Source organism: Erpetoichthys calabaricus, chromosome 1 (genome assembly GCF_900747795.2).
Source record: "Erpetoichthys calabaricus chromosome 1, fErpCal1.3, whole genome shotgun sequence".
NCBI lineage: Eukaryota > Metazoa > Chordata > Cladistia > Polypteriformes > Polypteridae > Erpetoichthys > Erpetoichthys calabaricus.
The window spans coordinates 340,401,945-340,429,616 of record NC_041394.2 but is presented as its reverse complement, the minus strand read 5'-3'; the positions used below and the strand labels follow the sequence as shown (position 1 = coordinate 340,429,616).

The window sequence follows — 27,672 nt, the reverse complement described above, 5'->3', positions numbered from 1 at the left end:
TACAGTGCACACTAACAATATATGTTAGAAAATGCAGCAACAGACAATTGAAAAATAGGCATCAAAACAACACATAGAGAATTCAGGCTCATACAACATGCAAGACAGTAACATTTGTCAAAAGTAAATATTTTTTGTTGATTTGATATGTTAAACAATTGCTTTGTGTTCTTTTTTAAAAAATGTTAGTTTTTGGAAAAATATTCAGCCCTGGGAGAAAAGAAACAAAAAAAAAATTAGCCCTAAAAGAGTTAATGAAACAAAGAATTTTCTTCTAAAGATGGACAAGATTCCTTAGGCCTATCACTGCCAGTGTAAATGCTCAGTAAAGCTGAGAGAAGGAAATTCTTGGGGTGGAGATCTGATGAGTTTTGAAAGGACAGGATGAATGGACACTTAATCAGTGGCACCAGATAAGGAATAAAATGACAAAACCACAATTAATGCATATTTACATTGTCCTAAATAGCATTTTATTTTTTAAAAGAGTGACACCATTAACAAGTACCTGCACTACTTCTAAAGGAGTTTGCAAATTGTAAATTTCATTTACAATTCAGTAAAAAAGTAGCTGGACTATTTCTAAAAAACAAATGTACGCACATTCTGTATTATATTGGGGAACAGGAGAAATCTTGATGAACAATTCAGTGAACGGCCCCTTTTTAAAAATGTTTAATGGTGCACACTGACATCGTGCTGAATGTCCCCACCTTGTCTTGACATTTTTATATTTCATGTTGTATAATGTGCCATAGAAATGAAAGCTCTCTGTGAAGAGTTAAAAGCATTTTTTGCACACTAAACAGACGGTTGTATGTCATTTGTCGTTAACTTTGGGTAACTTTACTACAGTCACGTGGCAACCCACCACAAACATGTCCACAGAACAATTTCAGTTGTGACCCACAGTTTTAAGAAACACTGCTGCAAAGAGTTTAAACATGGCAGAGAGGCAGGTTATGAGGTGATGTGTTTTGGGTTGTTTGCATTGATCTGATTTTAAAAGTCAGAGAGTTGTTCCTGTTGTGAGCCATTTTGGTGTCAACTGTGGGTTCCGCATTGATTGTAACACATTTCTACAGTCAGCCATATCCCACTGCAGTGCTGTACTTTGCCTAAGACAGAAGTTTGGTATGGCGTCTAAACCTGTGGTCTTTCAGTTAGCAGCTGATCTAAGATTGGTTTCTCAAGCCATGCCATTTCCTTTTGTGTTTTTTAGGTCTCACCACTGGAAATTATTTTGGAGTCTTTGAAGATTACGGCGGTGGCAAAATTATTTGCCACATTCTGAGAAACAATCTGCGGTGGGCTGGCGCCCTGCCCAGGGATTTGTTCCTGCCTTGCTCCCTGTGCTGGCTGGGATTGGCTCCAGCAGACACCTGTGACCCTGTGTTAGGATATAACGGGTTGGAAAATGACTGACTGACTGACTGAAAAACAATACAGCATCTCTCAAGTGTGAATTCTTGTGTGCTGTGAAGAGTACTCTTTTCATGAAATTGTTTGCCACATTCAGTGTTAATTTGTTTAAGCCATGTAAAAATAACTGAACAATAATATGGCTTCTATCCTGTGTGAATTCTAGTGTGGCACTGAAGACTCCTCTTGTGACAGACATTTGTTTGCCACATTCCAATCAGGACAGGTTTTCTCCAGAGTGGATTCTAGTGTGGATCTGAAAACTACCCTTGTCACGGAAGTGTTTGCCACACTCTGTGCAACAATATGGTTTCTCTCCTGTGTGAATTCGTTTGTGGCTCTGAAGAGATCTCCTGGAACCTAATTGTTTGCCACATTCCAAACAGCAAAAAGGCTTCTCTCCAGTGTGAATTCTTTGGTGGCTCCGAAGACCACTCTTGTGACGGAATTCTTTGCCACACTCTGTACAGCAATATGGCTTCTCTCCTGTGTGAATTCTTTCATGGCTCTCAAGAGATATCCTGGAACCTAATTGTTTGCCACATTCTAAACAGCAAAAAGGCTTCTCTCCGGTATGAATTCTTTTGTGGCTCAGAAGATGACTCCTGTTACGGAATTCTTTGCCGCACTCTGTGCAGCAATATGACTTCTCGCCTGTGTGAATAATTTTGTGTTTCAGAAGATGATCCCTGCCTCGGAATTGTTTGCCACACTCTGTACAGGAATATGGCTTCTCGCCTGTATGAATTCTTTTGTGGATCTGAAGAAGGCTTCTTGATGAAAGCTTTTTGCCACATTCCAAACAACAAAAAGGCTTCTCTCCAGTGTGAATTCTTTTGTGGCTCCGAAGACCACTCCTGTGACGGAATTCTTTGCCACACTCTGTACAAGAATACGGCTTCTCTCCCGTGTGAATTCTTTTGTGGCTCTGAAGAGATTTGCTGGAACCTAATTGTTTGCCACATTCCAAACAGCAAAATGGCTTCTCTCCAGTGTGTATTTTTTTGTGGCTCAGAAGATGACTCCTGTTATGAAACTGTTTGCCACACTCTGTGCAGCAATATGGCTTCTCTCCTGTGTGAATTCTTTTGTGGCTCAGAAGCTGACTCCTGTTACGGAATTCTTTGCTACACTCTGTGCAGCAATGTGGCTTGTCTCCTGTGTGAATTCTTTTGTGGCCCAGAAGATGATCATTGCCATGAAATTGTTTGCCACACTCTGTACAGGAATACGGCTTTTCTCCTGTGTGAATTCTTTTGTGGGTTTGAAAAAGGCTTCTTGATGAAAACTTTTTGCCACATTCCAAACAGTAAAAAGGCTTGTCTCCAGTGTGAATTCTTTTGTGTCTCCAAAGACCACTCCTGTGACGGAATTCTTTGCCACACTCTGTACAGCAATAAGGCTTCTCTCCTGTATGAATTCTTTTGTGGCTCCGAAGAAGACTCCTACAATGGAATTGTTTGCCACACTCTGTACAGCAGTACGGCTTCTCTCCTGTGTGAATTCTTTTGTGGATCAGAAGGTGGCTACTGCCACGAAATTGTTTGCCACACTCTGTACAGCAATAAGACTTCTCTTCTGTGTGAATTATTTTGTGTTTCACAAGCTGACTACTGACTCTGAAGTGTTTGCCACACTCTGAACAGCAATAAGGCTTCTCTCCTGTGTGAATTCTTTTGTGGGTCAGAAGGTGACTACTGACACGGAACTGTTTGCCACACTCTGTACAGCAATAAGGCTTCTCTCCTGTGTGAATTCTGTTGTGGATCATAAGGTGACTACTGAGACGGAATTGTTTTCCACACTCTGTACAGCAATATGGCTTCTCTCCAGTGTGGATTCTTTTGTGGGTCTGAAGGTGGCTTCTTCTTGAAAACTCTTTGCCACATTCCAAACAGCAATAAGGCTTCTCTCTAGTGTGAATTCTTTTGTAGCGCTGAAGAGCACTTCTCTGATAGAACTGATTACCATATTCAGAACAACAGTTAGGTTTGTCTCCTGTAAAAAATTTAAAATGAAAATAAGATTTTAATTTTTTTCTCACTGATTAAATACATTCTGGTTGAAATTATGAAAAACCATGCAATCAAACTTAAGTTTCCATGTGAAAAGAAACCCAACTTCTTAATTTTCCATTTTGCATTACATAACTCACCATATGAGCAGAATGATTGGAGCCAACAGGTTGAAATAAGTAAACGAAATAGGTCAAGTGTGAGAGTCCCAACTGACAAGAGTAACATCCACATTTTGCTATTACATTTAGGGCTGCAATGATTAGTCGACATAATCAACGACGTCGACTACAAAAAAATTGTTGACACAGATTTTTTTATTGTCTACACATCATAAACAGAACCTTCAATAGAGGCTCCAGTCACAAAGAACCACATTGGTTTTTGCAACTGCAATGCACTACATGAACATCAGGGGGCAGTATTGTTTGTTATTGTTTGTCAAGACTGCACACAGTCCTACCAACGAAGAAAGAACATCTGAGGAGAAGAAGAATGTAGAGGAAAATAAACGTGGTTGCAATGGCGAGTCACATAGAGGGGGGGAAGGAGATGGAAGAAAAATTGAGACAGAAACTTTCTAAAGTGTGGGAGTACTTCACCGAAAAAGAAAAAAAAGTTGAATGCAGATTATGCAAAGCAGAGCTTTCTTTTCACGGCAGCACCACCGCGATGCATGAGCATCTGAAACACAAGCATCCTGGAACTGTGATGCCACTGTCTCTTGAGAGGTAAGTTTTAGCGATTAAAGTTAGTGTCATGTGTTAACGTTGCTATTTGTACTATAATGTGTACAGTAATCCCTCGCTATATCGCGCTTCGCCTTTCGCGACTTCACTCCATCGCGGATTTTATATGTAAGCATATTTAAATATATATCGCGGATTTTTCGCTGCTTTGCGTGTTTCTGAGGACAATGGGTCTTTTAATTTCTGGTACATGCTTCCTCAGTTGGTTTGCCCAGTTGATTTCATACAAGGGACGCTATTGGCAGATGGCTGAGAAGCTACCCAGCTTACTTTTCTCTGTCTCTTGCGCTGACTTTCTCTGATCCTGACGTAGGGGGTGTGAGCAGGGGGGCTGTTCGCACACCTAGACGATACGGACGCTCGTCTAAAAATGCTGAAAGATTATCTTCACATTGCTATCTTTTATGCAGCTGCTTCCTGAAACGACATGCTGAACGGTGCTTCGCATACTTAAAAGCACGAAGGGCATGTATTGATTTTTTTCTCTGTCTCTCTCTCTCTCTCTCTCTGCTCCTGACGGAGGGGGTGTGAGCTGCCGCCTTCAACAGCTTTGTGCCACGGTGCATCGCATACTTAAAAGCCAAACAGCGTATTGATTTGTTTGCTTTTCTTTATCTCTCTGACATTCACTGCTCCTGACGCAAACTCCTTTAAACAGGAAGATATGTTTGTATTCTTTTAATTATGAGACTGAACTGTCATCTCTGTCTTGTCATGGAGCACAGTTTAAACTTTTGAAAAAGAGACAAATGTTTGTTTGCAGTGTTTGAATAATGTTCCTGTCTCTCTACAACCTCCTGTGTTTCCGCGCAAATCTGTGACCCAAGCATGACAATATAAAAATAACCATATAAACATATGGTTTCTACTTCCCGGATTTTCTTATTTTGCGGATGGCTCTGGAACGCAACCCCCGCGATGGAGGAGGGATTACTGTATATCAAGGTTTCGACAATGATAGTTAACCCTTAAACTGCCACATCCTTGGGGGTTAATGCACTCCTGGATGCCAAATACTTTTTAGCTGCACTTTTTAAGTAAAGGTCACAATTTACAAAGAAAATGTGAAATTTTAATGGAACATGTATTTTTTTTCATGGAAAGAGCATCACAATTACTGCAATGCTGATAATTTTACACACTGCAAATGAACTGTAAAAACTATTAAAAAAACTACTGCAACAATCTATTATTATATGTTCAAGATGCAACTGAAGCCATTTATGAAATTCAGTAAATCACAGAGCCAACTTCACTTGAACTGGCTGCACGCAAACACACAGAGGTAAATGCTGATGATTGCAGGCTTGTCTAGTGCAGCGGCTGAATCCCAGAGACAGTGATGCTGCAGTTTTGCCGGGGCTGGCAGTGATTATGAGCTGGCTGCTCAACAAATATACGGCACTGACTGGTAAATTGCTCTGTGAAGCAAGTATAGCTGCTTGCGGGTTTCAATGAATATACATAACCGAATATACTCAGCTCCGGCGTGCTGCCAAATTGCACTGAGAAACAACTTTAGCCGGTTGTGGCGGTTTAAGGGTTAAGTGAATATAACATCAGTTATGTTTGCTAACATGTTTGGAGCTATAGTAAACGAGTGGATAGGAGTAGCTGAGCCGTCCTAGTTTTTTTCTCTTCATTTTTCGTATAATATTTGAGTTCATATGAATAGTAAACCATCTCTAACTAACGTTAAGTAACTTGTGTTTTGCAGCATATCAGTAATTAGCTTGTTACATATTTTAGTCCGTTATTTTTTATTTTGGCATAATATAATACACTAGCCAACCCGCGGCGTAGCATACGCCGCATAATTATGTATTGATGGGTGAACACTTCCTGAAAGACACAGTTGTCCAAATGGGGTTGGTTTTGAGGATACGACTGTAGGTGAATGAAAAGATGTAACTCTGGAGAGGGCAACATACAATACTGCATTTTACACGCTGCATGGAATACCCCTCGCAAACTGTTTTACATGCTGCATACAGCAATTCACATCCACGACAAATATGATTCTTCTTAGATGGTTCTGTTGCGTCCACCTTCGCTCTCGAAGCATACACACTGCCTGGTCATGTGCCCGCTCGCAAAAGCAACTAACAGAGACCCACCCACCAACTGTAACTATATACATCGGACTTCCAATACTACTCGGAGTCCTGCCACGGGGCGGTTAACGTTAACATTTAACATTATACAAAGTTATTGTCTGTTTTTTTTTACCTGCATTATTATCAATCTTTAATTTATTATTGTTTATTGTATCAGTATGCAGCTGCTGGAGAATGTGAATTTCCCCTTGGGATTAATAAAGTATCTATCTATCTGTGTGTGTGTGTGCCTCTGTCTCTCTCTGGCGCTGCCTTTGTGTGTGCGCGGCTCTCTCTCGGGCTGCCTGTGTGCCTCTGTCTCTCTCTGGCGCTGCCTGTGTGTGTGTGTGTGCGGCTCTCTCTCTCACTGCCTGTCTGTGTGCCTCTGTCTCTCTCTGGCTCTGCCCGTGTGTGTGCGCGGCTCTCTCTCTCGGGCTGCCTGTGTGCCTCTGTCTCTCTCTGGCTCTGCCTGTGTGTGTACCTCTGTCTCTCTCTCGCGCTGCCTCTGTGTGAACCGAGGTTCGACTGAGGTTGACTAATGGAAAGTCAACGTGGCTCAGAGATGCATGTGGTCTCTAGCCCGAACGAACATAAATGACGGCGTTTTTTCCCAGTCGTCGCATCCGAGTTGGTGGGCGTGGCTCTGTGAGTTGTCGTCGTATCCAATGGTCTTAGAGGTGGTGGGCGTGGCTCCTTTCTGCGTGCGCCATGGGCGGCTTACTTGTCGGCGGCTTAGTGAATCCACGCCCCTTCCGGCGTGCTTTCCATGGGTGGCTACTTGTCTCCCGGCTTAGTGAATTATATATATAGATGATGTGATAAACTACAACACTTTTCCTTCAGAGTGTGATGATTAAAACATCTTTCTCTGTCTGCAAAATCATTCTTGTGTATTCCTGCTACCTCTACTCCCTCTGAGCGTCTCTTCTCGGCAGCTGGGAAAATTGTCTCAAAGAAGAGAGCCAGCCTCACACCAGAGCATGTCGAAATGCTCACGTTCCTGCACTGCACTCAGGAATATATGAACTGAATCTTTTATAAACTGTACATTATTGTTTTATTTTATTTGTATTGAAGCTTTATTTAAACTTTTGGACTTTAAGACACACTGGTGGCCATTTTTGGTTAAGTTAAATGCACTTTTTTTGTTTAAAGACTATGTGCACTTTAGTTTGTATTGTTTAATGTATTCCTTTTTTATTGTAATGGTCACACTAATATAAAACATCTAATTATTTTCAAATTCATATGTGTCACTGGTTGTTATTTTAATTTGATTATTATTAATTTTAATGGTGTTAATGCAGAGACATCAGGGTGACTTTCACAGGTGGACAGACGTGAGCAGATGAGGTAACACATGTACTGGAGCCCAGAACAAGATGTGCAACCAGGTCGCAGGCATCAAAATAGTCAGGCATGAAATAATCGTGACTAATCGGGGAAAAAAAAATTGAACGATTAGTCGACTACTAAAATAATCATTAGTTGCAGCCCTAATTACATTACAGAACTGCCTCATCACTGTGTCATCAGTCTTAAAATATTATTCAAAATGATATGTTGTTCTAATTTTATGGAATTAATTGAGTTAAAAAGTGACCATCTTCAGTTAATACACTACTGAAGAGAGTTTAAATTGTAAAATAGGGCGCTATGCAGAACAGTTGAGGGAATGCAGGCACACGCATGTTGCTGCTGCTCCTCCCTATCAACAACATTTTTCGTTGCAATTCATTTTGAACTTCCTTCACTTTCCCATACTGTGTATATACTTCATAAATGCAACTGATTACTTTTTGGATTGAATTTTGATTTATTTTTATGGACTTTGCCTTCAGTGAGTTTGCAGCCTCAGGGACAACTGATTTGAATCTTTTTGTTGTTCACTGGATGAACTTCCTTTTGATTGCCGGCTCCTGCCTGATGCCTGATTTGTGAAGATTTTTTTTTTTTTTGCATCATGGAGATCTAGGAACTGGAAATGTTCTGCTTTCTCTCTATATATAAAAGGAAATCCTGGAATGGAAAGCAAATGCAAGGCTATGATACGTGATCATCTCGAAAGACATTTTAAAGACTCGCAAGACCAAGGAGACTTGCCACGGTGCGTCTCGCGGGGACCGTAAACATGAGACTGGTGCTAAGAGATTGTCCCAGGGCCATAGCAAAAAGGACAGCAGCTGTACAGGCTTTAAAAAGATCGAAGGGTAGTGCGACAGCAGCTAACCCAAACGAACGCGAGCAGCGTTATATACATCCTGCAAGAAAGAATTCAAACACGCCCGGGGCCAGTAATAAAAGACAGGTATTGGTTTTACAACGTCACGCGAGACCAGGCGGTGAGCCATCATTTAGAACAAGTCAACAGACCTCTAAGCTAGCAGTTGTTGGATTGCTTTTGGCAGGCAAGCATCATGTGTTCCCAGCTCTTAAAACAACGACATGCGACAGGCAGAAGAGGCAGCTAGCAAGCAGCAAAAAGACAGCAAATGATCCAAAGGCATATCCTTAGCATACATTCAGCCGCAACACCCTTCACAACACGAGCAGCATTATACATCTGGGAAGAAAGAGATGTAACTATGCGCTGGGCAGGAAATAAAGAAACAAGTATTGTTTTTACAAAAGTTTTTAAAGTAAAAGTGAAAATAATGCATATATAACAATTCACAAGAAAATAACAATCTCTTTAAATTGTAGATTGCCTGCCTAAGGTAAAGTCATCCCTGATGAATGGGGACGTGGGAATGAGGGGTCCTTTCATCGGATTAGCGCTATTTCAGATGTGGAATGGCAAAATGGGGGAGGCAGCTTGATGAATGAGGTCTCCAGGACTTAAAACAAATCCAGATCATATTATGTGATATCATCTAATGTGAAATTCTACTCCGTACTTCTAGAATTTTTATTTTTATACTGTTTTGAGGATTTATTCTGTTCTATGTATTGTGCTGTACGGCTCAGAATTAAAAGACAATGAGTAAAATGACAAAGTAGAACTTCATAAAAATGTTTACAAACGTTGGCGCTAAACACATACAGAGCAGGTTAGAGACTATGAAACCAGTGAAATTAGAAAGGCTCAAAAAAAAAAAATGGTGCTATACACATGTGGAGAAAGTTAAAGGATATGAAAGTAGGAAAATTACAAAATATAAAAAAAGAAAGTAAAGGTCGCAGTAGCGCAAACAAACAAACTTCCTCATTTAACTATGCACCGGTCTAACTTTGGTTTTGCACAATAATTACTACACTATTGCACCTTAACACTTAATTCTACTTTATTCACATAATTTTACTTATTTATTATGTTCTACTATACTGTTATCTTTCAATCTATGACTTTTTGTTAATCTAACTAATATTCTTCTGACTTTGCACAGTTTTTGATAAGCGGATCAGGATGCATTTCACTGCGTGTTGTCCTGTATAACTATGCATGTGACAAATAAAGTATCTTGAGAATTTCAAAAACGGAGTTTACCGCACATGCATTTATTGGTTACTTTGCTAGTGTCTGTTATATTTATCTGTCTGCTTATTTAAAAAGCTACATTTACCCCAGGAGTCAAAAACGTTCTGTCTAGCCCTTGTACATTAACCTAGACAAAAGCTGGGGTATCACCTTGGTAACCCCATGTACTTTTGGAACTGTGACAGGAAAATAACACGACTTTACAGACAGGAGTCCAATGCAGAACTCTACTTACTTTTTTACTTTGTAAAAAAAAAATTATTAATTGCTGATGATGTAGATCGTTTTGTCTGTGCTGAAATTCCAAACAGAGAAACCTGTCCTGACCTCATTAAAAAGATTCAGCATATTGGGACTCGCAAGATTACAAATATTGTTTTTAGAGATGTTCTGAAATAAAAGTGAAACTAATGAAATAGCAACAATTCAAAGAAAAAAAAAATCTAAAAAGTGTGTATCCGGAAAACCAAACACAGGGGTTGGCGAGCGAAGCGAGCAGGGGGTAAACCCCCCTACTCTTATTTAAAATGGATATACTGGAATGCTGTTGATGTCTTCTATATGTACTTGAACTGGAGGAATGATCTGATGTTCACACTCACCAGACTTGCAGCACTATTGTGATCACACCTGTAATAAATACAGTTATATATATATGATTATATGTTGGAACTTATGAACTGTTGTAATTATCATCATGGGCATCTTATAACTTTTTAATGTTAAATTTAATGTATCAATCCTCCAATGGCATCAGTCTATGCTTCTGCTCATTTGTGCAAATGCTGTGCTGCTTAACACTTGAATCCCTGAAGCCAAAGAAAAAGCTTGTAATCCTGGCCCACCTTAAATCCCTTTGCACCTCTCTGTCAGCATCTTTTGTGTTGCAAATGCGTTGATCAGCACAAGCAGCAAACAGCCTGCTATCTCATCTCCCCCCCACCATCACCACAGCTCAAGTCGCAAAGAAGATTCTCAGTGCTTAAGGATGTTTTATCTGGGAGTGAGATGCCTGGAATTTGTACAAGATAAAAAATATATTGTCATTTGGAATACATATATTTCGTGTATGTTCCGTGTCTACAACAATCTATGTAAACACATTGCGGACACAGAAACTTTTTTCATGTCTCTCTATTATAATAAAAAAATCTTGGGATGAAACGTGACTTTTTGAAGAGACTTTCTGGAATGAAGTCCCACGAGACAGAAACTTTTAACAGGAGATTCTTTCAAGTCACGCCCTACTTACAACTATTTTCAAACAAGACCACGGTCATCTAACCTCTCAGTCGTGTGAATGCTTTTGTCAGACACACTTCCTGTGCTCTCAGCTCTTATAAATTTTATCAGGACAATAATTGTATACATTCTAGATAACACATCAATGACTAAGCGAAGAAGAAAGAGCAGGGCGTCAAAGAGAAACTCAAAAGCGTTGGAGAGAAAAGAATGCAAAAAAGAACAACAATAATCTATCTGCAAATTCTGAAATTTAGGAAAGTAATAATCAGCCTGGACCAAGTGGAATTGAAAACCTTACAGGTCCAATCGGGGTCAGAAATAAAAGACAAAGAGTAGAAGACAAAGTAGAACGTCGTAAAGAGGTTCAAAAACGTCGGTGCGATACACATGCACAGCAGGTTAGAGGTTATGAAAGTTGTAAAATTCGAAAGTATCAAAAAACTGATAGTAAAGATCACATTAGTGCAAACAAATGAAAATTATTACTCAGTGAAATAATGGAACAGTGAAAAGAGATCAAATATATGGACATAGGTGATATGTCAGAAGTATGTAGATATTGTAAGATCTTTAAACTTTAAGTCAGAGACTTGTAGATCGTCTAATTCGTGTTGCCATCAGGGAAAAGTAGTGTTTCTTCCCAATGAAGAGGCGTATCCATGAGAAATAAAAGATTTGTTATTTGGTAAAAGTGAAATCCACAAATACTACAGGCAAAATATCCAAATCTACAATAATCTACTCGCGTTTGCATCATTCAATGCTCAAAACATAGATTTACATGATTCAGGACCATACACTATGAGAATCTGTGGTCCCGCAACAATTAAAGCTACGGCAAGTTTAATTTTGAAGAAACCACAATTCTGTCAGGTTTATATTTTTGATCACGGAGAAGTGATGCACCATAGAATCGAAAGACTTAAACGATCAGAAGTATTAGAAATTCTACAGCCAATAATGGATACAAATCCATACGTCCAAAAATATCACACTTCACACGAAATTTATCTGAAAAACATGGAGAAAGAAATTTTTCTTGGACTACTAAAGATCTTGCTCGCATATATAATAAACCAACATGTGACGAATTCTCAGCGATAATAATTTCGAAAGACAGAGATATCAAAGAGAGAGCTGATATTTGTGTTTATCCAAAAGCACAGCACGATTCAAAAGGAGATCTTGCTATGCCATTTGTATTAAAACGTTTACAGTTTCCTGTGAGAACAGCTTTTGCTATGACAATTAACAAATCACAGGGACAAACATTCGAAAAAGTTGGTTTATTTATTAGAGAGAAAGAAACAAAATTTAATTGCGGGCAGTTATACGTTGCGTTGTCATGATGTAACTCCAATCACGGAATCAAATTTCAATGTGATCTTGAAGAAAAGATAATTCCAAGTATTGTTTTAACTGAAGTTTTACAGTAAAAGTGAAAATAATGCATATGTAACAATTACCATGAAATATATCTCTTTAAAGTGTATATCCGGTTAACCAAACCCGCGGGTTGGCGAGCGAAGCAAGCAGGGGGCGGAGCCCTGTAGGTTTAGTAATAATTGACAAAACATAGACATGAAGTGTATAATGTGCGAAGATAAATATCAAATAAACACTTTCACAAAAGGTACACGTATAACAAACCAAGTGCGCTTTTATGCAAGAATATAACCAAAGAAAAAGAACTCAAGTTAGGGTACGATATTGACGTGACCACTTGGGTGGTACAGCGGTGAGAACTGCAGACTCGTAATCAAGAGCTCATCAGTTCAATACTGGTCGCCTCGCAGAATTAACATTTTAAGTAGTGAGCTGCTCATATTGTTACTATTATACAATAAAAACATACATTTGATTTGCGTCTGTAACAGCAGGAGAAAATTTATGGTACTCCCACATCACCCCCACCGGACACAACCCCCGATCTGACTCTGTTTTCAGATAAAGACGTGGTGTAACAAACCTATTTATATGAAAATCTTGTCAGATTTTGTGCGTGAAAGAGACTGGGACTGGGAAAACTGGATGTGGGTGTGAGTGGTGTACGTGACTGGGAATAGTTGCGGATGTGAGTGGTGTTTTGAGGCAATGGAACTGGAAATTCTCTGATGTGGAGGAATAAAAGCTGACACACAAATGCTGGTGAATCTGCCTTCTTCGTATCTCATTGACTTTTTCATTATTCAGTTTCATTGAGTGTTCCTGCTCACGCCAAATAAGTACGCACTTTATGGTCTATGATGTCAAAGCTGCACTGACAAAAAAACAGAGACATAGGTAAATATGACATTTGGAATAACTCATTTCATGACCTGTATAGTACATTTCGGAAAACACTGTGGCACTGATGCCACCGTATTTTTTTTTTTTTTTGATTTTGCCCACTCTCCACGCGGGTGTTTAGATCTGCCAGTGCCATGCTGCTGGTGTATGAGCCCAAAAAGAAGAAGCATGTCTGCATTCTCAGTACAATACACCATGATGTGGAGATTATCAACAAACAAACAGTCACAGACTACAACCACATGAAGGTATGTGAATGAAAATAATCTTGCATTAGTGCGACAATGTTTTCTGATTGGTACTATTCAGGTCATCAAATGATTTCTTCAAAATGTCACATATATTTGTCGCTTTCTTTTTTTCTCTGTGCTGCATTGACGTCATGCACCAGAAGGCGTGAGCTTTTTTTAGTGCGAACAGGAACATGCGGGTGGCCGGTTGCTGTGTGCTATAACACATTTGACCTGGCAGCAATCAACGCACACGTACTGTACAAGGCATGCACGAGTCCACTGAGAAGAGTGTTCATGGCTCACCTTGCAGAGGAATTTCGTCGTCGCTTCTTACAAGAAAAGGCGATGGAAAAAGAAAATGAGGATGCAACATCGACAAGCTTCTGTTCCAAGACTGCCGCTTCCCCCAGGAAAGCAATCTCAGTCAGTGTCAGGTGCCCCTTTAATGTAATAGGAACCACAGCACAGAGAGAAGTGCATACAGTGCAACAGGTACACATGTCGTAAAGGTAGGAAGGACAGTCCTTGCGTGTGTGTGAACTGTTAACATTTGAATGTGATGATTGCATATAGTGCTGAACTGACCTCTCTGTACTATTCGTTCCTCTGCATGTCCAGGAGTCCAAAAGAAACAGCAACATGTGGGGACTGGCAAGATCGGGGAAAAAAAAAACATGCGGTCACTGATTACAACCGCAAGATGTTATGCAAATGAATATGAATAATATTGAATCCGTGCCACAATGTTTTCCGAAATGTACTATATAGGTCATAAAATGAGTTATTCCAAATATCATATATACCTATGTCTCTGTTGTTTGTCAGTGCAGCTTTGACATCATGGACCAGAAGGTGAGTACTAATTCAGAGTGAGCAGGAACACTCAGTAAAACTGAATAACAAAAAAAATCAAGTGACGGTGAGATACGAAGAAGGCAGATTTACCAGCGTTTGAGTGTCAGCTTTAATCCATCCAGATATGAGAATTTCCAGTTCTACTGTCTCAAAACACCACTCACATCCACAGCTAGTCCCAGTCACATACAACACTCACACCCACGTCCAGTTTTCCCAGTCCCAGTCTCGTTCACACACCAGATCTGACACTGTTTTCAAATAAAGAGGTTTGTTATACCATGGGATGTGGAAGCGTGGATGTGTGAGACAATAAAACTGAAGAAAAAAACCTGCTAACTTTTACAAGTGCCATAAATTTACACTGGCTGCTACACATGCAAACCAGTCAGTCTGTCAGTCAGTCATTGTCCAACCCTCTATATCTTAACACAGGCTCATGGGGGCCTGCTGGAGCCAATCCAAGCCAGCACAGAGTGCAAGGCAGGAAAAAACCCCAGGCAGGGCGCCAGCCCACCGCAGCAGATGCAAATCAAATTTATGTTTTTATTGTATAATATTACCAATAAGAGCAGCTCACTACTCAAAACGGTAATTCTGGGAGGCGACTGGTATCGAACCAGCGACCTCTTGATTATGAGTCCGCAGTTCTTACCGCTGCACCACCCAAGAGATCACGTCAGCATTGTACCCCAACTCGATTTCTTTTTCTTTGGTTATATTCTCGCATAAAAGCGCACTTGGTTTGTTATACTTGTACCTTTAGTGAAAGTGTTTGATACTTGGACATCAGGCTTCACACATTACACACTTCATGTTGACATTTTGTCAATTATTACTAAAACTAGGGGGCTTTGCCGCCTGCTCACTTCACACGCCAACCCCCAGCCTGCACTACACACTAGCCTCTTTGCGGTTCTGCCGCTCACGTATGGGGATGCGGATGTACAATTTAAACAAACTGTTTTTTTCGTGGGAATTGTTATATAGCAGAACTATTTTACATTACAGCGAGTAATTAACCATAGTAAAACATAATAATTTCAAAGTAAATTATGTTTCATGTTGCATTAGTTCTTTACGTTAAACGATTTTGCTCTGTTTGGCTTTGAAATTAACACGCAAATACTTTTTAAAACGTACACTTTTACCATAAAACTAAAGTAAAAACAATTTTTTAAATTAAATTTTCATCAGTGTCTCATTGAATTTTGATTCCGTGTTTGGACTTAAATCGTGATAATGCAACGTATAACTGCCCGTGATTGAATTTTGTTTCTTTCTCTCTATTAAACAAAAAGACTTTTTTGAATGATTGGCTCCTAGATTTAATTGTCTTTGCAAAAGTTATTCTAATGGGAAACTGTAAACGTTTTAATACGAATGGCATATCAAGATCTCCTTTGTTGTCTAATGTTATCCCCTGAAGATGTACTACATTACCTTTCATGGATACATCCTTATTTCTACAGTAATTCATGCGGTGGAAGACCAGACAGTGTTAACAGTTGTAGATATTCTTCATGATATTGTAAGTTGATGTTTTCATCTTCCACACCATCACCACCAACTGTTTCAGCACAGTCTACTGATATGCATTTAACCAATTTGCCGTGTAACCGATCAACGATGTTGCCGTTAATTTGTTTGACTTCATCGTTTCTTGGTGCTAGGATTGCTCAAGTAGTCATTTTTTCTGTTGATAACCCTTCGTGATGAAATTCTTCCATAAGATTTGGACATAATATGTCTTCTTTAATTGGGAACTGAAAGTGAGGAAAACGTTAACATTTATAAAAGCCGAGAGCGCAGGAAATGTGCCTGACAAAAGCATTCACACAAATGAGAGGTGAGAGGACCGTGTGCGTGGTTGAATATGAGAGGAGGGCATGACTTAAAAAAAGCTTTTGAAAAAAGTTATGTATTGTCGCAGAATTTGTTTATATAACAGAGACACAAGAAAAACGTTTCTTTTAGCAATGTGTTTACATGGATTGTTGTAGACAAGGAACACAAATGAAATGTATGTATTCCAAATGACAATATATTTGTAGTTTACCCTCTACAAATTCCAGGCATCTCACTCCTAGATAAAACACCACTGAGCACTGAGATTGTTCTTTGTGACTTGAGTTGCAGCGGTGGTTGGGAAGATGAGATAGCAGGCTGCTTGTGCTGATCGACACATTCGCAACACAAAAGACGCTGATGGAGAGGTGCAAAGGCATTTCAGGTGGGCTGGGATTATGAGTTCTTTCGGAGGCTTCAGAGATTCAAGTGTTATGTGTGCTCTACTGCTGTCAGATAAGAATTGACTTTCTACCATGCTGAAATACTCTCGTGATAAACTCCTGCATATTAAACAGCTGTTCCAGAGCAAATGGTCGGACTTGAATATCCTAATATTCATTGGCATTGTGCATTGTTTGACACAAGGTCTCTTAATGTCAAAGCACGGGTGCTATCAGAATTTATTACAGACTCCAACCTTGATATGCCATGCTTAATGGAAACTTTGGAAAAACCAAACAAATTTATGTCACTCACTGAGTCAACACCATCCTCATACATTTACTTCAAAGTGACTCGCAGGTAATCATCACAATAATCCCAAGTGATGGTCCACTGTCTTTCGAGTATCTGGCTTTGAAACTAATAACAAAATATGGTTCTGTCTTACTTGTTCTCTATCGTCCCACAAAATGTAAACTGTCTTTCTTATCCGATCTGGCTGAATTATTAACCCAGTTAAGATCCCTTTCCCAGACAGTCATTATTCTTGGCGATTTCAACATCCCTATTGACACTCCTACATGTAAACTAAGACATAAATTCCTGTCCTTGCTGGACTGTTCTGACCTGATGCAACATGTTGATTTTCCTACCCGCTCTGGTGGTCACATACTACACCTGATCAGCAAATTTGGCTTATCTGTCTGCAACACTTACAACAGAGATATTGAGACTCTCTGACATGAAGCAGTACCTTTAACTGTCTCGTCACCTTTCCCTCCTCTCAACTGTAAACACAAAAATTCTTTCAGAAATCAAAATAATATCTGTCCCTCTACCCTTGGTAGTTCCATTTCTGATCTTCCCCTGTCTTCATCTATTCCATCTGCACTAGTCTTGTTGACTACAATAGCTCAGCTCTTCATTCAGCACTAGATAAAACAGCTCCTTTAAAACATAACGAGGTTTCCTTTAAGCTTCATGGCACAATTGAGAGTTGTGGTCTATGAAAGCAGCTGGCCGACGCCATAAGAGAACGTCACGCAAGACTGGCCTCACCGTGCACGTTCAGACTCCCTCTGGCCATCAAAGGGCTTACAGAGATGCACTAACTGCAGACAAGAACACACATTATGACAGAAAAGCAGAAAATGGCCGTGACAAACAGAGGGTTTTGTACTCTGTAGTTAATAAATTACATCTGGTCCAATTACATCCTCTACTGAAATATGTGAAAAATCTCTCCACTTTTTCCATGATAAAATTAAAAATCTAAACAATTCAACTAGCATAAATCCATCATCCATTTATATCTTTGCTGTCTTCCCACTCCATTCAGCTCCTTTTCTAAAGTTTCAGCAGTCACATCTGCTTTTGTTAATGACCTGCTTTGTAAGAGAAGGCCGACAATCTGTGTACTGGATGGACCCCATCCCCACCACACTTCTTAACACCGGTCTTTATGCCATAATCCCGACTGTTATGATGATAATAAACACATCCCATGACACCGTGCACTTCGGTAACCCCAATGTTAGAAACAAGTCTGGTCTTGATGCTGATTGTCTTAACAATTTTCTGCCTGTATCTCACTTAACCTTTTCTGTCAAAAGTTTTTGAGTGTGTTGTAGACACTGAGAAAGAAGAAAAAACATTATTAACTGTAATGATTATAAGTATTTAACTCAAGGACTGTATTTTGTATTAATCATGCTGCAGAGAGCTATATGATTTATTACTTCTATATGAATTTGTTCTTCATTGAGGTAGAATGCCCAGAGGGGACTGGGTGGTCTCGTGGCCTGGAACCCCTGCAGATTTTATTTTTTTCTCCAGCCGTCTGGAGTTTTTTTTTTGTTTTTTATGTCCACCCTGGCCATCGGACCTTACTCCTTTTCTATGTTAACTAATGTTGTCTTATTTTAATTTCTTATTTTGTCTTTTATTTTTCTTTCTTCATTATGTAAAGCACTTTGAGCTACTTTTTTGTATGAAAATGTGCTATATAAATAAATGTTGCTGTTGTTCATGTAGGTAGAAAAAGAATTAAGCTTGTGCACAGAATTACAGTCGACCCTTGATATACGACTGGCCTGACATGCGAACAACTTGATTTATGACCAACATCTTGCGTTACGACCTGAATGCGGTCACGTGTATCCGCTTGCGCGATTGTAAACAAACTACCGAGAGCGTTTGTGTCAGTCGGAGCCCAGATACATGTGTTTGTGGACGTAATTTCGGTCAGTGCAGTGATTTATATAATTTTTTTCGATAATTGCTAAGGAAGGAAGAGAAGGTAACGAAGGTAAAGAAAGCGATCACAATCGAAATGAAGAACGAAATTGTGCGGAAATATGAGAGTGGTGTTCATGTGAACGATCTCGCTAATATGTACAGCATGTCGAAATCCACCATCTCGACAATTTTACAAAGAAAAGATTTGTATAAGGAGGCTCCTTCCAAACAATAACCACCTTCCATTTCATTCTCCTCCTCCTCCCTTCCTGCAGCCCAAAGATGTCAAATTAAATGGTGAGTGCAGTATGAAATTGTTGTTTCTAGTAGGCTAGGCACTTTTTATAAGTTTTTGGTTAGTACATTAGAAAAAATTATTAGTGTTTTGGTAAATTATGCACATTATACAACCCTTTTTTATTATGAAAAGGTTAAGTAAGTGTTGCTGTGAGAGGTTCAGAATGCATTATGGGTATTTCCATTATTTCTTATGGGAAAAATAGTCTTGACTTACCACCAACTTGAGTTACAACCAGCCCTCGTGAACGAATTGAGTTCGTAAGTCAAGGGTCCACTGTATGTGATTAACTTGCATTCTTTTATGAGAAAATGCTGACCTCCTGATACTAACAGAACACCCTGTGATATTATAAATCAGTGTGAATGTTTCTGAATTCCTGCTTTAAGTTATTTGAGCCCATTTCTTAAAACTGTGAGTGCTCTGATAACTTCTTTACCTGAAAGAAGCAATGTACACATTCCAATTCAGGGAGTAGTAAGCTATTATAATTTATGTATAATCTCAAAATGAACTGCCATGTATATTTTTTTTTAATACACGAAGAAGGTATATAGAGAGAGGCCCCACGTTAGACTGCAGATTGTCTGTTCTGACCAGCCAGTGGCACTGAGCTTTGGGGGGCTCCAGTCTCTTCGGAGGCGTGGGCGGGTTGCAGTCTATTTAACTCACCAAGAATAAAGAAATTGCTTTTTATTTTAAATTGTTGTTTGTTTCCCATTGATTTCGACTTCAGCGACCACAACATCCAACTCACCAATTGCTTCACTTCTAAATGATGGGACCCCTTCAGTTTGGTTTCAGAGCTCAGCACAGCCATGACTCTGCTCTGCTTTGGGTAACCAATGATTTGCTAACTGTAGCAGACTCAGGACAAACCAGCAGATTAATTCTGTTACACCTCAGTGCAGCATTTGACACTCGGGTCAGCCATGACATTCAGAATGTGTCCCAACAGAGCTCCACACTTAGACCAGAGACACTTGACTCTAAAGTATATGTCTGAATAGCTTTTATAAACAAACACAGAAACTCCCAAGACATTTTTGCTTATTTCCATGGTTTGGAAATTATCAAAATAAGATTAATAGGAGACACCAACACTTCCATGGTGTCTTTCTTGTGTCCGTCCACACATCTACATTGGTGTAGTCAGCAAGATTTAACAAAAAATGAGTGAACCAATAGACTTTAAAGAAAAATACAGCGGCTGAACCAACTGCAGGCACAGGTAGCAACCAGCAGGCGGAACTTGATGAAGTTGAGGAGCAGCACGATGGAGCAGACCTGCACCGACGTGCAAGAGGCCAAGGGCCAACCTAACTGCTCGCTCCAGTGTGGCCCTGGGATGGCGTAGAAACATACCACCTTCTGATCTTTCAGTGCAATGCCACTCGCTAGTATGGATCTGGGCACATCTCACTGAACCATTTCTGTCAGGGGAGGCCCTGCGGCTGTACTATGATATGGAAGGACATGCTGCTGTGGTCTACGTCACAACACAATAATAATCACAGTAAAAGTTGCTCCATTTCAAGAATATTTCTCAAATGAAAAGTTCTAAAAAGGAAAAGATGTTGTTAATAAAACAATAACTTGCATTCTAAAGATGGATGAGACCATGGCATACCACTGCCAGTGTGCATGCTTAATGTAAGCTTTAGTAAAGCCGAGAGAAAGAACTTCTTGGGTGGAGACCTGAGGAGGTTTGAAAGGACAATATGAAAGGTCACTTAACTCTGTCACTTGATTAGTGGGGCAGGATAAAGAATAAAATAATCACAAAATAATAAATTAATGCAGTTTATTTACTTTGTCCTAAATAGTATTTTATTTTTCAAATAACATTTTTGAAAAGAGTGACACCATTAACAAGTACATGCATTATTTCTGAAGGAGTTTGCAAATTGTTCAGCATATGCCACTTTTCATTTACAATTCTTTAAAAAAGTAGCTGAACTATTCCTAAAAAAAAAAAAATGTTTGCACCACCTGTATTTTATGCGGGGATAGGAGAAATCTTGATGAACAATTCGGTGAACAGCCCCTTTTTTAAATGTTTAATGCTGCACACGGACATTGTGCTAAATGTCCCCACTTCGTCTTGACAGTTTCATACTTTATGTTGTGTTTACGGTTCTCAGTGGTCCCAACATGTCTTTCCACTACCAATCAAGTGAGATTCATCCAAGCACTTTAGAAAGGTGTGACGAGATGGAATTCTATTCTTCTAAAAGAAGAATCTTCCTTGCACATCTGCTATAAATTTTGAATCAACATATTGCTGAATGGCGAGCACATGATGATCTAATCGACCATGGCCATTGAAAATGACTTCAGTATACAACACTCGTACCCTGATCCAATTCACTCAGACTTTGTTGAAAAACATCACATTCTTGTGCCACATCAGTTATCGGCTCCCCTTTGTTATGTGTCGTTGCTTGATAGTCATTTCGGTTTGATTGTTTCACTGGTCATGAAAAGGAAGGTGGTGTCTCATGAGGAATATTTTCTATACTTTTGTGCCATAGAAATGAAATCTCTGCGTTGATTTAAAAGCATGTTTTGCACACTAAATAGAGGGTTGAATATTATTTGTCGTTAACTTTACTACAATCATGTGGCAACCCACCACAAATATGTCCTCAAAACAATTTCAGATGTGACCCAAAGTTTTAAGAAACACTGCTGCAAAGAATTTAAACAGGGCAGAGAGGCAGGTTATGAGGTGATGTGTTTTGGGTTCTTTACATTGATTGGATTTTAAAAGACAGAGAGTTGTTCCTGTAGTGAGTCGCTTTGGTGTCAACTGTGGGTTTCACATTGATTGTAACATATTTATACACTCAGCCATATCCTGGTGCAGTACTGGTATACACCTGTACCTGCACCTGTGGTCTCTCAGTTAGCAGCTGATCTAAGAGAGGTTTCTCAGGCCATTCCATTTCCTTTTGTGTTTTTAGGTTTTACCATTAAAAATTATTTTGGAGGCTTGGAAGATGATGGCGCTGACAAAATTATTTGTCACATTCCGAACAGCAATACAGCACATTTCCAATGTGAATTCTTGCGTGGCTGTGAACAGTACAATTTTAATGGACTAGTCTGAAACATTCAGTGTGAATTTGTTTGAGCCTGTGCAAAATCTTGACACAGAATTATTTCCAACAATCAGAACAACAATATAGCTTCTATCCTGTGTGAATTCTTTTGTGGCTCTGAAGAGATCTCTTGGAACTAAATTGTTTGCCACATTCCAAACAGTAAAAAGGTTTCTCGCCAGTGTGAATTCTTTTGTGCCTCACAAGACCACTCCTGTGTCGGAATTCTTTGCCACACTCTGTACAGCAATATGGCTTCTCTCCTGTGTGAATTCTTTTGTGGATCTCAAGAGATATCCTGGAACCTAATTGTTTGCCACATTCCAAACAGAAAAAAGGCTTCTCTCCAGTGTGAATTCTTTTGTGTCTCAGAAGATGACTCCTGTTACGGAATTGTTTGCCACACTCTGTGCAACAATATGACTTCTCGCCTGTGTGAATTATTTTGTGTTTCAGAAGATGATCCCTGCCACGGAACTGTTTGCCACACTCTGTACAGGAATATGGCTTTTCTCCTGTGTGAATTCTATTGTGGCTCTGAAGAGATCTCCTGGAACCAAATTGTTTGCCACATTCCAAACAGCAAAAAAGCTTCTCGCTGGTGTGAATTCTTTTGTGCCTCACAAGACCACTCAAGTGACGGAATTCTTTGCCACACTCTGTACAGCAATATGGCTTCTCTCCTGTGTGAATTCTTTCATGGATCTCAAGAGATATCCTGGAACATAATTGTTTGCCACATTTCAAACAGCAAAAAGGCTTCTCTCTGGTATGAATTCTTTTGTGGCTCAGAAGATGACTCCTATAATGGAATTGTTTGCCACACTCTGTACAGCAATATGACTTCTCCCCTGTGTGAATTATTCTGTGTTTCAGAAGATGATCCCTGCCACGGAATTGTTTGCCACACTCTGTACAGGAATATGGCTTCTCTCCTGTGTGAATTCTTTTGTGGATCTGAAGAAGGCCTCTTGATGAAAGCTTTTTGCCACATTCCAAACAACAAAAAGGCTTCTCTCCGGTGTGAATCCTTTTGTGGTTCCGAAGACTACTACTGTGACGGAATTCTTTGCCACATTCTGTACAGCAATAAGGCTTTTCTCCTGTGTGAATTCTTTTGTGGCTCTGAAGAGAAATCCTGGAAACAAATTGTTTGCCACATTCCAAACAGCAAAAAGGCTTCTCTCCAGTGTGAATTTTTTTGTGGCTCCAAAGACCATTCCTGTGACGGAATTCTTTGCCACACTCTGTACAGCAATACGGCTTCTCACCTGTGTGAATTCTTGTGTGTCTCAGAAGCAGACTCCTGATACGGAATTGTTTGCCACACTCTGTGCAGCAATGTGGCTTCTCTCCTGTGTGAATTCTTTTGTGGCTCTGAAGATGACCATTGACAAGGAATTTTTTGCCACACTCTGTACAGGAAAATGGCATCTCTCCTGTGTGAATTTTTTTGTGGGTCTGAAGAAGGCTTCTTGATAAAAACTTTTTGCCACATTCCAAACAGCAAAAAAGGCTTCTCTCCAGTGTGAATTTTTTTGTGGCTCCAAAGACCATTCCTGTGACGGAATTCTTTGCCACACTCTGTACAGCAATACGGCTTCTCTCCTGTGTGAATTCTTTTGTGGGTCTGAAGGCGGCTTCTTGATGAAAACTTTTTGCCACATTCCAAACAGCAAAAAAGCTTCTCTTCTGTGTGAATTCTTTTGTGGCTCTGAAGAAGACTCTGACAATGGAATTGTTTGCCACACTCTGTACAGCAATACGGCTTCTCTCCTGTGTGAATTCTTTTGTGACTCAGAAGGTGACTACTTACACGGAATCGTTTGCCACACTCTGTACAACAAAAAGACTTATCTCCTGTGTGAATTATTTTGTGTATTGCAAGCTGACTACTGACACGGAATTGTTTGCCACAGTCTGTACAGCAATATGGCTTCTCTCCTGTATGAATTCTTTTATGGCTCAGAAGGTGACTACTGACACGGAATTGTTTGCCACACACTGTACAGCAATACGGCTTCTCTCCAGTGTGGATTCTTTTGTGGATCATAAGGTGACATCTGAGACGGAATTGTTTGCCACACTCTGTACAGCAATATGGCTTCTCTCCCGTGTGAATTCTTTTGTGGACCAGAAGGTAACTACTGAGACGGAATTGTTTGCCACACTCTGTACAGCAATACGGCTTCTCTCCAGTGTGGATTCTTTTGTGGTTCTGAAGGTGGTTTCTTCTTGAAAACTCTTTGCCACATTCCAAACAGCAATATGGTTTCTCTCCAGTGTGAATTCTTTTGTGGTGCTGAAGAGCACTCTTGTGATATAACCGATTGCCATATTCAGAACAAAAGTGAGGTTTGTCTCCTGTATGAAATTTAAAATGAAAATGAGATTTTAGTTTTCTTCTCGGTGATTAAAAAATTCTGGTTGAAATTATGAACAACCTTGAAGAAACATAAGCAATCAAACTTAACTTTCAACATGAAAAGAAGCCCAACGTGTTAATTTTTCATTTTGTATTACAATAACCTGCCACATGAGCACAACGACTGGAGCCAACAGGTTGAAATAAGTACACTAAATATATCAAGTGTGAGAGTCCCAGCTGACAAGAGTAACATCCACATTTTGTTATTTATATTACAGAACTGCCTCACCATTTTGTCATTATAGTCTTAGAACAATATATAATTCTGAATAATATTTTAAGTTTATTGAATTAATTGAGATAAATAGTGATCATCTTCAGTTAATACACTGCTGAAGAGAGTTTAATTTGTAAAATAGGGTGCTATGCAGAACACTTGAGGGAATGCTGGCACACACACGCTCCTGCCGCTCCTCCCTGTTTTAGTTATTATTCATTTTGAACCTTGCACGTTTTGTAGTTCTTTCACTTTCTCTTACTGTATATATACTTCATGAATGCAATGGATTACATTTTGGATTGAATTTGGATTTATTTTTATAGACTTTGCCTTGAGTGAGACTGCAGCCTCAGGGACAACTGATTTGAATCTTTTTGTCGTTCACTGGATGAAACTTTCTTTTGATTGTTGGCTCCCGCCTGATACCTGATTTTTTTTTTGGAAATGTTCTGCATTCTTAATTAAAATAGATATATTGTGATGCTGTTGATGTCTTCTATATGTACTTGAACAGGAAGAATGATCTGATGTTCACACTCATCAGGCTTGCAGTGCTAATGCAATCACACCTGCAATAAACACAATTATATGTATATGTTGGAACTTCTGAACTGTTGTAATTATGTTCACGTGCATCTTATAATATCTCCTAGTTTTTAAATGTATCAATCCTCCAATGGCATCAGTCTATGCTTATGATCATTTGTGCCACCCCACCCCAAATTTCTTACCTTCACCACTGAGCTTCTTAAGTGTGCTCTACTGCTGTCATATAAGAATTGACCTTCTGCCGTGCTGAAATACTCTCGTGATAAACTCCTGTATATTGAACAGCTTTTCCAGAGCAAATGGTCAGACTGGAATGCCCTCAAATGCATTGGTATTGTGCATTGCTTGACACAAGATCTCTTAATCTCAAAGCACTGGTGCTATTAGAATTTATTACATACTCCAACCTTGATATGCCATGCTTAACGGAAACTTTGCAAAAACCAAACAAATTAACTTCACTAATGGAGTCGACACCATCTGCATACATTTACTTCAAAGAGTCTAACAGGTAATCATCAAAATAATCCTTTTGAGTATCTGGCTCTTAAACTAATAAAATATGGTTCTGTCTTACTTGTTCTCTATCATCTCACAAAATGTAATCTGTCTTTCTTATTCGATCTAGCTGAATTATTAACCCAGTTAAAATCCCTTTCCCAGACAGTCATTATTCTTGGAGATTTCAACATCCCTATTGACACTTCTACATGTAAATTGAGAAATAAATTCCTGTCCTTGCTGGACTGTTCTGACCTGATGCAACATGTTGATTTTCCTACCTGCTCTGGTGGTCACATACTACACCTGATCAGCAAATTTGGCTTATCTGTCTGCAACACATCCAACAGAGATATTGAGACTCTCTGACATGAAGCAGTACTTTCAACCGTCTTATCACCTCTCCCTCCTCTCAACTGTAAATGTCAAATTTATTTCAGAAACCTTAAAATATCTGTCCCTCTATCCTTGCTAGTGCTTTTTCTGATCTTCTCCTGACTTTTCCTATTCATTCTGCTCTAGTCTTGTTGACTACAATAGCTCAGCTCTTCATTCAGCACTAGATAAAACAGCTCCTTTAAAACATAACGAGGTTTCCTTTAAGCGTTCAGCTTCATGGCACAATTGAGAGTTGTGGTCTATGAAAGCAGCTGGTCGACACCTTGAGAGAACGTCACGTAAGACTGGCCTTACTGTGCACATCCAGGCTCCCTCTGGCCATCAAAGGACTTACAGAGATGCACTAACTGCAGCAAAGAACACGCATTATGGCAGGAAGGAGGAAAATGGCCATGATAAACAGAGGGTTTTGTACTCTGTAGTTAATAAATTACATCTGGTCCAATTACGTCCTCTACTGAAATATGTGAAAAATCCCTCCACTTTTTCCATGATACAATTAAAAATATAAATAATTCAACTATCATAAATCCATCACCCATTTATATCTTTGCTATCTTCCCACTCCATTCAGCTCCTTTTCTAAAGTTTCAGCAGTCACATCTGCATTTGTTAATAACCTGCATTGTAAGAGAAGGCCCGACTATTTGTGGACTGGATGGACCCCATACCCCCCAAACTTCTTAATGCCTGTCTTTATGCCATAATTCCAACTGTTATGATAATAATAAACACATCCCATGACACGTGCACTTCAGTAACCCCAATGTTAAAAACAACTCTGGTTTTGATGCTGATTGCTTTAACAATTTTCAGCCTGTTTCTAACTTAACCTTTTCTGTCAAAAGTTTTTGAGTGTGTTGTATCCACCCACCTCACCAATTGCTTTACTTCTAAATTAAGGGACCCTTTCAGTTTGGTTTCAGAGCTCAGCACAGCCATGACTCGGCTCTTCTTTGGGTAACCAATTATTTGCTTACTGCAGCAGACTCGGGACAAACCAGCAGATTAATTTGGTTAGACCTCAGTGCAACATTTGACAATTGGGTCAGATATGACATTCAGAATGTGTCCCAACAGAGCTCCACACTTATACTTTGGAGTCAAGTGCATGTGGTCTATGTCTGAATAGCTTTTATAAACTACCACAGAAACTCTGAGACATTTTTGCTTGTTTTTCAGTTTTCTTTGGAAATGATCAAAATAAGATTAATCGGAGTGACCAACCTTAGACCCCAACACTTGGAGTCCTCTTGTGTCCTTCCACCACCCACCCACATTGGTGTAGTCAGTAAGATTTACTGAAAGAAGAGTGAACCAA

At 39.5% G+C, this 27,672-nt stretch overlaps 2 protein-coding genes and 1 pseudogene across 3 annotated transcripts in view; all 3 read right to left on the bottom strand.

Annotated features, from left to right (window-relative positions):
* Positions 1–24,481, bottom strand: part of LOC114665629 (gastrula zinc finger protein XlCGF26.1-like) — a 249,425-nt gene extending 224,944 nt beyond the window's left edge. The window contains exons 1-3 of one of the 2 annotated variants that reach the window (XM_051926215.1): positions 24,389–24,481; positions 22,039–23,884; positions 945–1,143 (exon numbers count right to left, since the gene is read on the bottom strand). In XM_051926215.1, the coding sequence (XP_051782175.1) occupies positions 22,345–23,811 (1,467 nt within the window). In that variant the 5' untranslated portion in view covers positions 23,812–23,884; positions 24,389–24,481 and the 3' untranslated portion in view covers positions 945–1,143; positions 22,039–22,344. Of the gene's footprint in view, positions 1–944; positions 1,144–22,038; positions 23,941–24,388 lie in introns of those variants that run through there. The other variant, XM_051926212.1, reaches the window with a different exon arrangement.
* LOC114667157 (zinc finger protein 208-like) overlaps positions 1–27,672 on the bottom strand; it is a 193,266-nt pseudogene that overhangs the window by 133,681 nt on the left and 31,913 nt on the right.
* The window catches only part of LOC127525845 (gastrula zinc finger protein XlCGF26.1-like), a 32,363-nt gene continuing 6,248 nt past the window's right edge, over positions 1,558–27,672 (bottom strand). Inside the window, exon 4 of the mRNA XM_051932204.1 lies at positions 1,558–2,076. Coding sequence (XP_051788164.1) covers positions 1,640–2,076 — 437 coding nt within the window. The 3' untranslated portion in view covers positions 1,558–1,639. The remainder of the gene's footprint in view (positions 2,077–27,672) is intronic.